The 17461-nt window shown below is 44.0% G+C and overlaps 1 protein-coding gene across 7 annotated transcripts in view; it reads left to right on the top strand.

The window, feature by feature from the left end:
• Positions 1-17461, top strand: part of PDPR (pyruvate dehydrogenase phosphatase regulatory subunit) — a 61781-nt gene that overhangs the window by 19066 nt on the left and 25254 nt on the right. For 3 of the 7 annotated variants that reach the window (XM_050922355.1, XM_050922356.1, XM_050922358.1), the window contains 5 exons: positions 918-1039; positions 2140-2257; positions 3116-3265; positions 8633-8825; positions 15382-15506. In XM_050922355.1, the coding sequence (XP_050778312.1) occupies positions 918-1039; positions 2140-2257; positions 3116-3265; positions 8633-8825; positions 15382-15506 (708 nt within the window). Of the gene's footprint in view, positions 1-917; positions 1040-2139; positions 2258-3115; positions 3266-8632; positions 8826-14401; positions 14705-15381; positions 15507-17461 lie in introns of those variants that run through there. The other 4 variants (XM_050922359.1, XM_050922360.1, XM_050922357.1 and 1 more) reach the window with 4 other exon arrangements.

The following is a 17461-nucleotide window of genomic DNA, read 5'->3' as shown; positions in this document are numbered from 1 at the left end:
GGGATTTGGAGGTGGGCCTGGCATATGCCCGTTGGAAGCTTGTTCAGTGAGATTGGGGTGGTCTGAAAGAAGAAACGAAGTCATGATTTAGCAAAGGAGATGGGAGTGGAACTTGGTCAGAGTGGAGGAAACTTATGAGGTGAACAAGGGTGAAGCTCTGAAGCCAAGGTGGAGGCTGAACGGCAGCAGCATGTCCTTTGTGCGCAGCAAGGTGTGAGGCCAACAGCCAATTGCCTCCAGTGCTCTGGAAGTGCTATTCTTATCATTTAGCATCTCCTAGTATTGTACTTATGACTTTGTATCACTGCCTTTGATTGAAAAAAATATGTTGTTAGTCTCACTAAGCGCCACCCGGTGGGTTGTCTCAGAACTTCATTGGCTGGAACTTCTGTTTGCCAGTTGAATTTCTGAGACCTGCTTATTTTCAGTGTCATACACTAACTGGGGCAAAAGTGACCGTGTTCCCTTGAACTAGCCATTAGCTTTTGTATCTGTGCCACCATCCAAACTTAAGACTCCAGCATTTATAAATAAAATTTATAGGGTCTTTACTCTGGCTTACAGAGTTCCTTGTTCACACTTCCTTCCTCCTTAAATGTCATCTGTGCTCCCTATTCGTTTGCTCCTATCACCCAGTATAAATCCCACATTAAAAAGGCTGTAACTCCAGCTCACTGCATTGCAGGATCTGTTCTGCTTCATTGTACACAAGCCATCAAGGTTTTCTACATAAAACATTGTATGCAAGTCCTTCTCCTGCTTTCCCTGTGAGAAGATTTAATCTAGAAATAGGAAATGCCTGTGTCTGAAATGGAGGAGAAGCTGTTAATTTGGCTTTGGGTTTAGCAGCCTGATTTTTTCATCCTAGCAGTAAGGCCTGTGGTATCCTGACTCCTTTCTCTGACCTCTCTATGCAGGTGTCCAGATCCACGAGCGGACAAGCATCAGCCATGTCATGGTCCAAAAAGGTTGCGTGACTGGAGTGGAGACTGATAGAGGACAGATTGAATGCCAGTATTTTGTCAACTGTGCTGGGCAGGTTAGATCTGATGGGAATTCCCCCCTCTGTGTCCTCTTGTAAGGACTCCAGTGTATTCGGTAGCTGTAATAGCAGAGGGGGAGATAATTCAGTACCAGCTAAAAGCGCATGTCACATTTCTTCAGAATGAACGAACACTTGTCAGCCCCAAAAATAGGAAAATATTGGTTACATCCCCAAATAGCTGTGTTTACACCCTGTCTGTCCATGCTATCTCTGTCCTAATTAGAGCAGTCCTAATTAGCAGTGCTAAGTTTCTGCCACCCATTTATTTGCTTTTAATATAAAGAAGTGTATATGTTCTGTATTTTCTCTGCAGTTTCATACATTATTATGATTATTATAATGTTAAGGTTCACTTTGGCCTGGTCTGCTGCAGTACATCAAAGGCATGCTATTCAGTGCCCCAGAATGGTAGTTATATCTAAGAGGAGACTAGTGCATGCTGTTTGCTTGGCACTATAATCTAAGTGGCAACCTGCTGAGAAGCATCCTGCAATGTGGCAATATGCACCTGCCAAGTCTCAGTCAATGGGAGGGGCACATCTTTCTGAGGTGAAGGACTTTGCTGTGACTCTTAATGAGACTATTGACTCTCCATAATTTTTCTGGAAATCTTCCTCATTCTAACATCACAGCTTGTCAGCCCTGAAGATATATTTTCCAGTTGATGTTTCTCAGCCTGCAACTGTCCATCTTGGTAACATGGGACCCTGGCAGACCAGGAGGCCATTAGAAGAATCATTGTCTATTATGTTTTCTTTGGATGCCAAACCAGTAGTGACTTCACAGTATAAATTGTTTGTTTTGTTTTATATCATGATAGCACATAGAAGCTTCCGTCATGGACTAGGCCCCCATTGTGCCAGTTGCTGTTCAGACACAACAAAAAGATGTTCCCTTCCCCAAAGAGCTTATAATCTAAGTAGAGAGGGGGAAAAAAGTAAATAATTCCGTCTGTCTAAGTCAATATTACAGCAGCATAGACATTGATCTGCTCTCTGGTGCTGTAGCAAAAATACTCAGATGAAGACAAAATATGCATGGGACTCAGCTTTCTCCCAGTCACTTCCACCCTAACTAACCCTTTCTGGTTTCAGTGGGCCTACGAGCTGGGTCTCTCCGATGAGGAGCCAGTCAGTATCCCACTGCATGGCTGTGAGCACTTCTACCTCTTGACACGTCCCTTGAAGAAGCCACTAGAGAGCAACACACCAAGTGAGGACTCTCCTACTCTGATTTATTTTGCTGGTGAACTATCACTGTCCTTCCAAAGGCAAGGCTGGCTGGAGAGGCAGAGCTGATGAGTGCAGACAGTTTCCATAGTCCTGAACTCTGCCGGGAATGTGCCTTGCATTCAGGCTCACTTGTTCTGAGTGTTCTCTTTCAGAGTTGAGGTGGGGAATAGCTGTCTATTTACTCAAACATAAACTCTTGCCACAAAAAATGAGTTCTTTTGGGTTTGCCAGCTCAGATAGCAGAAATTGTGGCTCGGGAATGATTTTTACTCTCGCTTTGCAAGTAATTGATGCATCCATCGGAGATGCAACCATGCACCACATGCTCTGGAGGGATGGTGCTAACCTTGCTATTATGTTCTCCTTGGAGACTGCTGTGCCCATATGGGCCATGCATTTCTCTCTTTCAGTTGAAGCTAAGGCTTTACACTGGCTTTGGCATGTCATTGAGCAGTTTGGGGCAACCAGAGCACTTGCGATATCAACCCCTCCCTCCCTAGACACTTGGCTTTTGGCTCCCATAAAGGGGAGCACACACATGGATACCAGGGCTGGGAAGTAGAAAACATTTCTCTCACACTCACACTCACACTCAGAGTCTCTCTAGCAAGCATTTCTGCAACTTGTAAGTAGTGTTTATGCTCCCCTGGGAACCCAGTTCTCTGACCAGAGGGCCTGATTTACTCTCTAATGAATTCTCTTCACTGACTGATTTGCGAGTCATTTTTGTATTCCCAGCCTCTCTGTGTGGGGAGCACGGTCTATTTTGATATAAATAAAGTTGTAATTTGTCCTGCACTTCCCAATCCTTCCATACAGTCTCATGTTTCCTCTATAGCTATCGTGGACCCAGACGGCAGGATCTATATCCGCAGTTGGCAAGGTGGCATCCTCTCAGGGGGCTTTGAGAAGAACCCCAAGCCCATTTTTACTGAGGGCCGAAACCAGCTGGAGATTCAGAATCTGCATGAGGACTGGGATCACTTTGGTACGCTAATCAGACAGGGTTTGCAGCAGGGTAGATTTGATTTAAATCAAATTGATTTAAATTATTGGTTATTTCATTTGCCAAAAGTAATTGAAGCAGATATTTATGAAGTCATTGGGAGGTGAACTATCTCCAGTTCAACAGGTTAATCATTAATATTTGGAGGATTTTCTTGCCATGCTGTATTAGGACGAGAATGTCGTCAGACAGTCATTTAAATTGTTTTATTTAACTAAAACAACAATGTTATGTATTCTGGATTTTTTTTCTTCAACAGCAAACGTATAATATTTTAACAAAACAAGCACATGAATTTTTTAAATTAAGTTAAACATTCAAGTTTTTTAAAATCAGGTTTGTTTTTGTTAAAATTGTTTAACTAAAATAGTTAAATATTAAAAAAAAAAATTAAATTGACTATGTCAGCCAGGTCAACATGAGATACTTAAAATATTGGTTTCTGCAGATAACTCAGTGGTCTTCTTTTTCATTTTCCTCTTTGTTCATTATCTGGAAAAGAAAAACAAGCTTTCCTGCTTTTTCAGGTCCCAAACAATTTCTCAATTTGGAATGAATTAGTCCAAAGGAAGAAAATATTCTGTCTACAGCGGCAGAAGAAGCTACTGCTGTTAGAAGTGAGATTATCATTTCAACAGTCTCTGAATCCAAGTGCTTAAGTGACTTCCACCAGTTCACTGTTGTGACTTTCTTTAAAACATCACCAGCAAACACATATTTCTTGAATGGTTCACCCTTAGCTCTGGTTCATCCTTATTATAGTTGGCATTGTGGAGGGATGATTGCTGGATGTCCATGTCATAGCCAACTCTTCTTCAGCAGTTCAGGTTTGACCCTGGTACTGAGTATTGAGAATAGTTTGCAAGAACATGAGCTGGAGATAGTGCTTGTCCCATTTGTTTTTTTAATGCTTGTAATTTAACTCTGTCATTGTATATTTCTCTTTTTTAAGATCTCACTCAGTTCCTTCCAAATTTCAGTGTTAGCAATAAAACAGCAAATAAAACAATAAAACTATTTCCCTGCATTTTGTTCAAGGCTACAGAAATAGGCTTCAGGGTACTCAGCATGTGTTCAACATTTCTCTTAAGCCCACTGTTGAGAACTTTGGCGGTGACAGTGCCATCAGTTTTTTCACGATTTTTGTTCACAAACTGTCATAGATTAGGCCAGTCCTTGATGTAGTGTTCAAAACAGTCCACTAATGAGTTCATCACATGTCTTGTGGGAGAGTTAGCTTGGTTCCTTCCACTTTTTTCAGAGCGGCAGCTGCAAAGTGTATTTTGTTATGGAAGTATTTTGCAATTTCCACAACGTTAGCCTATATTTCTGGAACACTGAAGTCTTTGGCTAGGAGGTGCATCAAATGAGCACTGCAACCATATGTTATTAGCTTGGGACTCTCTTCACTCTCTTCTGAATAATTTCTTCTCATCTTGGATACATTTGCAGCATTGTCTGTGACCAAGCTGTGTACTAGACATTTGAATTTTTATTTCACAGTTTGTTATAGCTTTTACTGCTACTTCTTGTAAGTATTCTGATGTTTGTACATTTCCTGATGAATCAATTGTTTCTGTAAGGAAGACATTCCCTTCTTCTGTTGTCACACAAGCACATACAACAGGATCATTGTGGACATTGCTCCACCCATCAAGACTCAGGTTAACAATTTCAACCTCTAGACCTTTTGCACACTGCTCAATTCCTTTTTCATACACTGTATTCAGCAATTTGCCTGTGACATCTGCTCTGTTGGATGGACTGTATCCTGGTCTTAATGTCTGAACCATGTTAGTGAAGTGTGGGGTCTCAATCATGCGGAAAGGGGAGTTTGTTCATAAACAAACTGGGCAATTTTTTCATTGATTACCTCCTTTTGTAATCTGGTTCTTATCAGAAACTTATCTATGGTGGTTTCTTTTTACTGTGGCTATGCCATGTACATGATGTGACTGAAACACTATCATTGGCAGATAACTCTGAAACGATAGAAAATGATGGTGATCTTGAAGGTGGATAGTCTTCAGAATCCTGTCTGAGGATGGATTCTACTAAACAAAATAAGTCAGTGCAGTTATTTAATTATTGCTGCCATACTGCTCATTTAGTATTACTCATTGCATGCACTGACACTCACTACTACTTAAAGGTGAAATTGTAAAAGGAAGTTCTGCTTATTTCAGCTATTTATTTTTTATCACAACTGCATCTAAAATGATAGTACCATAGAGTAAGAACTATATTTTTTGCTCAACCGTGAGAATTCAAGAATAGTCCAGAAGAAGACAGGCAGTCCTTAAGAAAGAAGTATGAAATAAAGTTTACCAACCTGAAGATCCTGCGTGTTCAGACTCGTTCCTTTCATCATCTTCAACACAGCTTCCTCCTGAGAAGAAACACTTCTCATGATGTTGTTTCATTTGGGCAACGAGGCCTTGCATTTCTTTGTTGCACTGTTTGCATTTTGCGCACATTCCTGTCTTACTCACAGGTAGAGGAACGTCATTAAAATATTCCCAAACTGGGTCTCTTTTAGGGCCTGCTGCCATTATAGGTTTTCCCTTCTAATGAGAGAATGGATGGTAGATCTCAAATCACTGAAGGCTGCACTCAGAAAGACCTCAAGACTTCTGGAATATGCTGCTCAAACAGTTTTACTTTTGTTTCTACTGACTGTCCCTCCCTTTTCACATTTATCTCCAGTCTTCTTTTCCTTGTCCAGATTTATTCTGCCCCCAACGATCTTGTGCTCATTGAACTTTTTGAAACTTTGCACTTTTAGGGAGAGGTAAAGGACTGACTGTGTACACAGATTTGCAGAGGGACAGTAGGGTTGAGGTCTCTTATTTCTCACCTCTATTTATTTATTTTAAAACATTTTTGCTGTTAAGAAGCATGTTATCTCTGGAGACACAAATCCACAGTTTGGGAACTGCAAAACTAAGCATCTCTGATGGTATCTTCTAGACTGAGCACAGAGCCCCATTGGGTAGATAGAAAGATTAATTTAAATAATCTGTACAGAAGCCCCTGGAACCCCATAAAATTGGGTCCCTAATCCATGAACTATTGGAACTCGTTTACAAAACATTTCTTAAACATTACATGTATATATTGTCTCATACTATAGAATTAGAATTTATAATCTCTATTCCATGATGAGATAGTTTTAATTAAGATACGTTATAGTTCAAAGATACCGTTAGGTTTTTCCTCAAAAGGCATTTTATCAAAAATATCCGATTATATATATATTTATTGATTTTATCCACGTTGGTTTACAGACCTTACATGGGCAGAGCTCCCATGGCAGCACAACAGAGGGCTTAACGGGAAGGCAGTGATGCCTACAGGGGAGACTGTGCTATGGGTTTGCTAGAACTTTATCTGTGCTTTCTTAAGGGGCAGGGGAAGTTGGGCACTTTAAGTGGGTTCAGCTGTCAATTTGTGGGGCAATTAGTGTGAGAATCCCACTCCCATCAATTGCAGTTGCCTCCTATGTGCATTGCTGGAAGTCCCTATTAGCCTTCAGCATGTCAGTTTGTACCAAGTATAGTGCAGAAGAGCACAGTGCAAACCTCCCCAATGCATTTGATCTTAAAGATGCAGCACCGCCTGCTATTCCACATATAGGCTCCCTGTACAGCACCAGTAAACTGCCATACACTCCTGATACTCCAATCCTGCATCCCTTTTGAATAGGGACTGCCAGGTGCACCTAATTTGATGTTACCTTTTATGTGGACAAAGTATAACATGACTGCTCCCGGATTCCTCCTGCCCGGTGGGGTGGGGTGTCGGATTTTTTTTCCCAGATGTACTGGCTTACATTTTCTCAAGTTGAATCTCATTTTTGTTTTCTGTGCATAATTTTAACTAGAGGATTGTAACTCTGTCTTCTCCCTTCTCCGCTGAACTGTTAAATCGTCCCCTGGTTTTACTGACCCAACCTCAGGGCCTCCTCCACATGAGCCTAACCTGCTCCTGTAGAGTTCTTCCTGTGTTGCGTCTTGTCTTACATACTTTCCTTTACTGCTTCCCTTCCCCAGGGACTCTGGCAGCTTCTCCTAAGCATCTCTTTGTACTTTGTAGGCCTTAGCCTAGGGCTTCTCCCACAGGAGCCTATGCCACTCCTCATGGGTTCGCCTACCTGTCACAGAGTCCTGCAATCTCTGCAGTCACAGTCTCCATCTCTTTCCCCCAAAGAATTCTTCACTGTGTTGTCTTTTCCTAACTCTTTCACGGCTGGGATCACTAATTATTGTTCAGTTGCCATATCACCGTCACTTGAGCGGAGTGGGGCTTGCTTGCTGCTGGGTCACAAGCAAGGCTGAGCCTGGCTTGCCTTAAAGGGTCCCACCAGCCTTTGACACCGCTGTTCTAGATATCTTAGAATCATAGACTATGAGGGTTGGAAGGGACCTCAGGAGGTCATCTAGTCCAACCCCCTGCTCAAAGCATTGCTAATTCCCAACTAAATCATTCCAGCCAGGGCTTTGTCTAGCCTGACCTTAAAAACTTCTAAGGAAGGAGATTCCACCACCTCCCTAGGTAACCCATTCCAGTGCTTCACCACTCTGAGTGAAAAAGTTTTTCCTAATATCCAACCTAAACCTCCCCCACTGCAGCTTGAGACTATTACTCCTTGTTCTGTCATCAGGTACCACTGAGAACAGTCTAGATCCATCCTCTTTGGAACCCCTTTTCAGGTAGTTGAAGGCAGCTTTCAAATCTCCCCTCATTCTTATAAGACCAGACCTGACACCGGCTGCTCTGAGACCCCTCTCTAGTGAAATTCATAACCCCATACTCACGCTGGAATTCTCAGGTGCATGGGGAGCGAGCATAAAAGCTTTATTTTTGTTCAGACATTTTTAAGGGAACATGAAACTTGATCATTTTAGTGCTTGCATCTGCTGAATTTTGAGCAAACGAAGGTGATTGCTTTTATGCAAAATACCTTGCGGAGGGAAACCTTGAACCAAAAAAAAATTGAAATGAGATAATTTGCTTAATGGGGATAGCCAGTTCTTCATACCCCCAAAAGGGTTCTCTTTCAGAGTTGATCCATTTTAATTAGCCTGAGAAGGCAGGGTCTGCTAGGTTTTCTGCCATTCTGCTGATCTACACTTGTGGTACTTTACAGCAAATATCCAGTTTGTCCCATAGATGCACTGACACATGGAAGATACTGCTGTCTGTTAAGATCATATAAATCTTGGAGTAAATGGACTGGTTTGTGTGTCTGGTTTGGGGATGGAGGAGGAGTGGTTGAAGTGCCTGTAGACTAAAGGCTATGGTTTATCAGGATTAAGTTGTCTTGTCTTGTTTTGTTTTGGTGACTAGAGCCACTGCTGAGTTCTCTTCTGCGGAGGATGCCAGGGTTGGAGGCTCTGGAGATCATGCAGTTAGTGAACTGCCCAGAATCCTTCACTCCAGATATGCGGTGCATCCTGGGAGAGTCACCCACGGTACAGGGCTACTTTGTCCTAGCTGGAATGAACTCCGCTGGCACCTCTTTTGGTGGAGGAGCAGGCAGGTAAGTGGCTCACCAGCAATGTTTCCTCTAATTTTGTATAGCTATGCGTGAAATGAACTATATTATGTACACCAATAGGGAAGTGACATGCGGCGGGGGTGGGGCTGAGGGGTTCAGAGTGTTTGGGGGCTCAGGGCTGTGGCAGAGGCTTAGGGTGCGGGGGTGAGGGCTCCAGCTGGTGGGGGGGTGCGGGCTATAGGCTGGGGCTGGCGATGAGGAGAATGAGGTGCAGGCTGCCCCTGGGCTGCGGCTGGACTCCTCCTCTCAGCCCTCTCCCCGCCGGCAGCAGCTCTGGGGCTGGGGCCAGAGTCCTTCTCCCAGCCCTCTCCCTGCCAGTGGCAGCCCCCCGGGGAGAGGCGCTTCTGCTCACTGGCAGCTCTGCATGCCCCCAACTTCTTCCCCTCCTTGCCTACCACTCTCCTCTCCCCAGCCCCCTATGGCTGTGGGCCTACACAGCCCTTTGTAGCCTGCTGCGCTTAGAGGAAAGTTAGCTCACCAGCATAGTGCAAGAGACACAGTGGGGCTTGGGTACCACAAGACAATATGCAGAATTTGACCATGTAAAATTGTCAGTCACTTCATGGGAGCCTGAGCTTAGTCATAAGAACATAAGAATGGCCGTACTGGGTCAGACCAAAGGTCCATCTAGCCTAGTATCTGTCTGCCGACAGTGGCCAATGCCAGGTGCCCCAGAAGGAGTGAACCTAACAGGTAATGATCAAGTGATCTCTCTCCTGCCATCCATCTCCATCCTCTGACAAACAGAGGCTAGGGACACCATTCCTAACCCACACTGGCTAATAGCCATTTATGGACTTAACCACCATGAATTTATCCAGTTCTCTTTTAAACGCTGTTATAGTCCAGCCTTCACAACCTCCTCAGGTAAGGAGTTCCACAAGTTGACTGTGCGCTGCGTGAAGAAGAACTTCCTTTTATTCGTTTTAAACCTGCTGCCTATTAATTTCATTTGATGACCCCTAGTTCTTGTATTATGGGAATAAGTAAATAACTTTTCCTTATCCACTTTTTCCACATCACTCATGATTTTATATACCTCCATCATATTCCCCCTTAGTCTCCTCTTTTCCAAGATGAAGAGTCCTAGCCTCTTTAATCTTTCCTCATATGGGACCCTCTTCAAACTCCTAATCATTTTAGTTGCTCTTTTCTGTACCTTTTCTAGTGCCAGTATATCTTTTTTGAGGTGAGGAGACCACATCTGTACACAGTATTCGAGACGTGGGCGTACCATGGATTTATATAAGGGCAATAATATATTCTCAGTCTTGTTCTCTATCCCCTTTTTAATGATTCCTAACATCCCGTTTGCTTTTTTTGACCGCCTCTGCACACTGCATGGACATCTTCAGAAAACTGTCCACGATGACTCCAAGATCTTTTTCCTAACTCACTGTAGCTAAATTAGCCCCCATCATATTGTATGTATAGTTGGGGTTATTTTTTCCAATATGCATTGCTTTATATTTATCCACATTAAATTTCATGTGCCATTTTGTTGCCCAATCACTTAGTTTTGTCAGATCTTTTTGAAGTTCTTCACAGTCTGCTTTGGTCTTAACTATCTTGAGCAGTTTAGTATCATCTGCAAACTTTGCCACCTCACTGTTTACCCCTTTCTCCAGATCTTTTATGAATAAATTGAATAGGATTGGTCCTAGGACTGGCCCTTGGGGAACACCACTAGTTTCCCCTCTGCATTCTGAGAATTTACCATTAATTCCTACCCTTTGTTCCCTGTCTTTTAACCCTGTCTTTAAATGCCACAGTGTTGGGCTGTTGAGATGTTCTTCCCACCACAGGGATGTTGAATGCTATTGTACTATGGTCAGTCTTTCCAAGCGGTCCTGCTATAGTTACCTCTTGGACCAGCTCCTGCGCTCCACTCAGGATTAAATCCAGAGTTGCTTCTCCCCTTGTGGGTTCCCGTACCAGCTGCTCCGTGAAGCAGTCATTTCAAGTATCGAGAAATTTTATCTCTGCAATTCGTTCTGAAGTGAAATGTTCCTAGTCAATAGGGGGATAATTGGAATCCCCCATTATTATTGGGTTCTTAATTTTGATAGCCTCTCTAATTTCTCTTAGCATTTCATCATCTCTATTACTGGCCTGGTCAGGTGGTCGATACTAGATCCCTAATGTTATATTTTTATTAAAGCATGAAATTTCTATCCATAGAGATTCTATGGAACATGTGGATTCGCTTAAGATTTTTACTTCATTTGAATCTACATTTTCTTTCACATATAGTGCCACTCCCCCCCTGCACAACGTGTTCTGTCCTTCCGATGTATTTTGTACCCCGGAATGATTCTGTCCCATTGATTGCTCTCAGTCCACCAGGTTTCTGTGATGCCTATTATATCAATAGCCTCCTTTATCACAAGGCACTCTAGTTCATCCATCTTATTATTTAGACTTCTAGCATTTGTGTACAAGCACTTGTCCCTGTTTATTTGTCTGCTCTTTTCTCATATGTCAGATTCTTTTTTATGTGACTGTTTATCATTTGATCCGGCCCTTACATTATCCTCTTCCATCCTCTGCTCCTGACTATGACCTGGAGATTCTCTATCATTAGACTCTCCCCTAAGAGAAGTCTGTGTCCGATCCACATGCTCCTCTGCTGCAGTTGGCTTTCCCCCATCTCCTAGTTTAAAAACTGCTCTGCAACCTTTTTAATGTTTAGTGCCAGCAGTCTGGTTCCACTTTGGTTTAGGTGGAGCCCATCTCTCCTGTATAGGCTCTCCCCATCCCAAAAGTTTCCCCAGTTCCTAATGAATGTAAACTTGTCCTCTCTACATCATCGTCTCATCCACGCATTGAGACTCTGAAGGTCTGCCTGCCTGGGTTATGAAAGAGCACTGCATTAGAGAGGGTGAAGAGCATATTGCATTTTTTCTGATTTCCTTCTCTGGGGGGGTGTCATGGTACAATTCCCCACTCCGAACCTTAGCGTCCAAAAGATGGGGTACCAGCATGAATTCCTCTAAGCTCAATTACCAGCTTAGGACCTGTAGCGCTGCCACCAACCAGGAATTCCAGTGCATGGTACACTCTGGTCCCCCCCAAAACCTGGCCCAGGGAATCCCAAGACCCAGACCCTCTGGATCTTAACACAAGGAAAGAAAACCCTTTCCCCTACCGTTGCCTCTCCCAGACTTCCCCTCCCTGGGTTACCCTGGAAGATCACTGTGTGATTCAAACTCCTTGAATCACAAAACAGAGAGGACAATTCACCTGCCTCCTTCCTTCTCTTTCCCCCTCCCAGACTCTCCCTGAGAGAGACAGTAATCCTAACACAGAGAGAAATTAACCTCTCTCTCCCCCTTCCCTCCTTTCTGCCCACCAATTCCCTGGTGAATCCAGACCCAGTCCCCTGGGGTCTCACCAGAATAAAAAAAACAATCAGGTTCTTACACAAGAAAGCTTTTAATTAAAGAAAGAAAAAACAGTAAAAATTATCTTTGTAAATTTAAGATGGAATAGGTACAGGGTCTTTCAGCTATAGACACTGGGAATACCCTCCCAGCCTAAGTATACAAGTACAAATTAAAATCTTTCAGCAAAATACACATTTGAACTCCTTTCAGCCAAATGCACATTTGCAAATAAAGAAAACAAACATAAGCCTAACTCGCTTTATCTACCTCGTACTCACTAGTCTGAACTTATAAGAACCTGTATCGGAGAGATTGGAGAGAAACCTGGTTGCACGTCTGATGTCTCTGAGCCCCTAGAGTGAACAACAACCAAAACTAACAGCACACACAAAAACTTCCCTCCCTCAAGATTTGAAAGTATCCTGTCCTCTGATTGGTCCTCTGGTCAGGTGACAGCCAGGCTTACTGAACTTGTTAACCCTTTACAGTCAGAGATATAAAGTACTTCTGTGCTATTAACTTTTCTTATCTGTTTATGACAGGGGGTTTCTGACTCATCAGGTTATTGGCTTTCCCTGCGCATCTTCTTTGGGCTCCACATGTCAAGGACCAACACTTGCTGAAGACTGATGAGGCTCCTTGCAGGGCCCACCAGTCTTGTTCCTTTTCCCAGCTGGCAGAAGTAAATGCTGAGCACAGCACAGCTCATCTTGTCCCCTGTACACAGGCTAGATGCATTGACTCTGGGTGCTGTCACATGAGTGGGGGAATTCCTAAATCCTAGACTTGTAGGCCAGCCTCTCTCAGGCCAGATTATTCAGGTGACTCTCAGAGTTAATTTTCACTAAAAGAGCAGGCGATAAAGTACTTTTGTACTATAAACACTAACGTGAGTTAAATGTCTGTGAAAGGTGCTGGGTTCACAGCCCCGGAGATTCATTTATACGTTCCCCAAACAAACTTCCCCCACACTTCCTTCTGCCAGCATCCTAGGGTTGTGATGACTCCCTGGTAGATTAGACTTTCACACAAATACAGGAACTTTGACAGATTTGTACAAATCACATCTAGGAAAAAAGGCTGCATTTAAAATGGCTGCTGCCCCTTGCCCTGATTCGCCCTCACCCACTTTCTCCTATAGTGGCTCCATCCTGGCACTCTGATCTGGCCCAGAATCCTCTCCCCGCCCCCCCCATTGCCTTCCATTAGCCAGGATTCTTCCTCAGGGCCGCCCAGAAGATTCAGGGGGTCTGGGGCAAAGCCCTTTTGGGAGCCCCTTCCATAAAAAAAAGTTGCAATACTATAGAATACTATATTCTCACGGGGGCCCGGGGCAAATTGCCCCAATGCCCCTCCGTCTGGGCGGCCCTGTCCTTCCTATCATCCTAGCCCCAGAGTGACCTGTTTTTTCCCACTTCTTCTGTGATGGCTATTGGGATTATGACCAAGTTCCTTCTCCACCTTGGTGGGTCCTGCACTTATTGGTGGATTTTGCTAGCCTCAGAGATCTACCTGTATTGGATCAGGAGTTGGGAGATTTTGGGGGGAACTTGGGCTCACCCTCTACTCCGGGTTCCAGCCCAGCGCCCTGTGGACTGCAGCTGTCTATAGTGCCTCCTGCAACAGCTGGATGACAGCTACAACTCCCTGGGCTACTTTCCCATGGCCTCCTCCAAACACCTTCTTTATCCTCACCACAGGACCTTCCTCCTGGTGTCTGAGAATGCTTGTACTCCTCAGTCCTCCAGCAGCACATCCTCTCACTCTCAGCTTCTTGCTCCCAGCTCCTCACACACGCACCACAAACTGAACTGAGCTCCCTTTTAAACCCAGGTGCCCTGATTAGCCTGCCTTAAGTGATTCTAGCAGCTTCTTGATTGGCTGCAGGAGTTCTAATCAGCCTGTCTGCCCTAATTGTTTCCAGAAAGTTCCTGATTGTTCTGGAACCTTCCGTTTTACCTAATCCAGGGAAAGGGGACCTACTTAACCTGGGGCTAATATATCTGCCTTCTATCACTTTCCTGTAGCCACCTGGCCTGACCCTGTCACAGTATCCAGATTTAGTACCCGTTTGGTTCTGGTAGTTGTTAGACGATTCGCAAAAAAAAGTGAATCCTCCATTTTTCTCAGTCATAATAAGGTCCATAGCACCATTATAGGAAGATCTGCAGCCTATTTACAGCTTTGCATCAGAACCAGACCTGTCAATTTGTCGTTTCAAGCTGTCTGTCTTGACATTGCATTAATGTAGCTTTCTCCGTAGATTTTCTGATGACCCCTTTGCTATTGTCTCTGCCGGCCAAATGTGTTGAGCTGTTCTGCTTTAGTTTGGACCGCTTTCTTCCTTTTAGTTTTCTGTCATTCTGACGAGGGTCTGGAGTACACCCTCCAGGCTTAGCTTGGTCACTGCCGGAGGTGTAGCCAAATGTAACCTCCAACTTGACGGGCACCTTCTGAGAAGTGAGCCTGTACCAGGTACTGGAAGTAACAAAGCAGTTGGCTTCTTAACCCCAGATTAAGCATACTTCAGCACTCTCTGCTTTGTGTATCCTAAGGATTTAGCATAATGCCAGCCAGGGCCGGCTCCAGGCCACAGCGTGCCAAATGCGTGCTTGGGGCGGCATGCCAGGGGGGAGGGGGCGCTCTGCTGGTTGCCGGGAGGGCAGCAGGCGGCTCCGGTGGACCTCCCGCAGGCATGCCTGCAGAGGGTCCACTGTCCCCGCGGCTCTGGTGGGACGCCTGCGGGAGGTCCACCAGAGCCGAGGGACCGGTGAGCAGCAGAGCACCCCTCGCGACATGACGCCGTGCTTGGGGCAGCGAAATTGCTAGAGCCAGCCCTGGTGCCAGCCATGCTAGCAGTCTGATGCTCTGTAGTTTCACTTGCAGTGTCCTCAGCTTCCTTTGCTCTGTGAGATAAATTTCATTGCAGTGGGAAGTTAATAACTGCATTATCTGGTGGCTGTTTTTGTTTTAGATTGAAATCTCCCAGCTCCCAATGGTGTCTGTATTATTGTAATCTTATTCAAAGCCTCTACCGATTGCAAGAAATCCTGGTGCCCAAATGGCCATTACTCCTTGACTTAAGAGCTAGACTCTTGCTCATAGTGCTTCAATGGACATCCAAATCCTCCTTGGTTTCTGCCTCCAACCAGGTACTTGGCTGAGTGGATGGTAAATGGTTGCCCATCAGAAAATGTTTGGCCACTGGACCTGAAGCGCTTTGGTGCCCTTCAGAGCAGTCGCACCTTCCTCCGTCACCGTGTCATGGAAGTAATGCGTAAGTAACCTCCCAGTGTACTCACTATTCTAGTCTAGACAGGTTCTTGTACTGCGCTTATCACCATAGTACCCTGCCAGTGGTGCATTGAGCAACATGACTAACATCTGTCAAGTGTTGTTGTCTTATCCTCTCCCCAGGGGGAGACATGTTTTTCAATGGAGTGCCTCTTTTTGATAGGTTTTAGGTTTGTAAAAATATATGTATTCATGTTGCACTGTATTTATGTTAGAGAAGGCAAAGTCGAAGAAATGCACTTTACCTTTGAAGTGGAAGGTGGTGAGGTTTGTGATGACTCTGTCTAGCATTCACAGAGGTGTGTAGGACTCTGTTGTCTCTGCTGCACCTTTTCTCCTCCCAGCATTGAAACTGCACTCATTCTGAAGGCCACTTTCTCCCTTCCAGCCGTCCAGATGGCTGTGCAGCCTTTGCCGAAGAGGAGAGAGCACCTGGCTTCCTCATAGGTTGTTAGTAGCACTCTGCTAATCTGTTCCAGAGAGGTGCTCCTGTGTTGGTGCTACAGACACCTTTGTACTCGTCTGCTCACCCAGCACCCTTTGGACCATGTGTTTTTTATCCTGATTAACATATCTTCTGCATGAGAGTCCCGTGCATCACTGGCTAGGACTCAAATAGAATAAAGACAGTGCAGAATGGTGGATTATCTGTAACTTGAAGTCTTTAAATCAAGATTTAGAATTTATGGGTCTACTACAGGAGTGGGTGGGAGAAGTTCTGTAGCCTGCGATGTGCAGGAGGTTAGAGTAGATAATCCTGATGGTCCCCTCTGGCCATAAAGTCTGAGTCTGTGAAAGTTTCCACCTAAAAGCTTTGTGTTGTCCCAAGCATCCTGATATTTTATGTGTCAGTATAATGTGAAAATGCAAATGTCCCAATTTAGGAATATTGAGTCTATGATCTTTTATCAGTTGTGAAGCTTTTATAGACACGCTCCACTGTCAAGGGCAAAATGGCTCAGCATACTGCTGCTGTCTGTATTTCCCCTCATGCCACAGTTTCTAATCAGTTGAGGCCCATAATCTTGTATATTAAGTGCCTTGTAGGGTGAGGCCCATAATTATGTGTTTCTTCCTATCACTGGATAATCCTCAGTGAAAGAAAACTGAGCTTCAATGAAGAGTGGCTTTAGATGGGAAGAGTCCTGCCTCACTGTTTTTAAAGGTGGAGGTAAGGATGGAACAGAAGTGACAATCAAAAGAGTAACTAAAGGAATCAGAAGGCCTAAGCTAAAAATATGTATGATAAGGTCAGAGCAAAAGAATTGCAGGGTAAAACTCTTGGCTCACTTATGTCCAAAATACTTTTCCCCATGTTTAGAATACCTTTCTTTCCCTTGTAGAATCACAGCAGATTCCAAATATGGCACTCACCCACATCAGTGTACATCCTGAGAAACACCACTAAGATACTGTAGCTATTCTGGGTAAATTAACACCATATTCAGCCCCTGGTCTTGTCATATTTTGTATTCTAATAGAAATATCACTCTCTTCTCTTCCCACCCGCTTCCCTCAGGACAGTGGTCTGATACCATATAAGGATGGTAAAAATGCCAGTCATGATGCAGAGAGGACAAATGTGTTCAATTAAATATTGAATTAAATTAAATATTTCTGCTCTGTGTTTGGAAAGAAGCAGGATGTTGTATTCATATCTTACCATGATAAGGAAATACTTTCTGTTCCATCAGTAACTAGGGAAGATGTCAGACAGCAGCTACTAACGTTTAACATATTTAAATCAGCAAAACTGGACAACTTGCACCCAGGAGTAGTAAAGAATTGGCTGAGCAGCTCTCTGAACTATTAATATTAATTTTTAACAAATCTTCGGACACTGGGTGTGTCCCAGAGAAGTGGAATAAAGCTAATGTTGTACCAGAATTTTAAAATAAAAGTAAATGAGATGACTTGGGTAACTATAGGCTAGAAATT

Source organism: Gopherus flavomarginatus, chromosome 14, assembly GCF_025201925.1.
Source record: "Gopherus flavomarginatus isolate rGopFla2 chromosome 14, rGopFla2.mat.asm, whole genome shotgun sequence".
NCBI classification, from domain to species: domain Eukaryota; kingdom Metazoa; phylum Chordata; order Testudines; family Testudinidae; genus Gopherus; species Gopherus flavomarginatus.
This window is presented reverse-complemented; position numbering and strand designations above follow the sequence as displayed.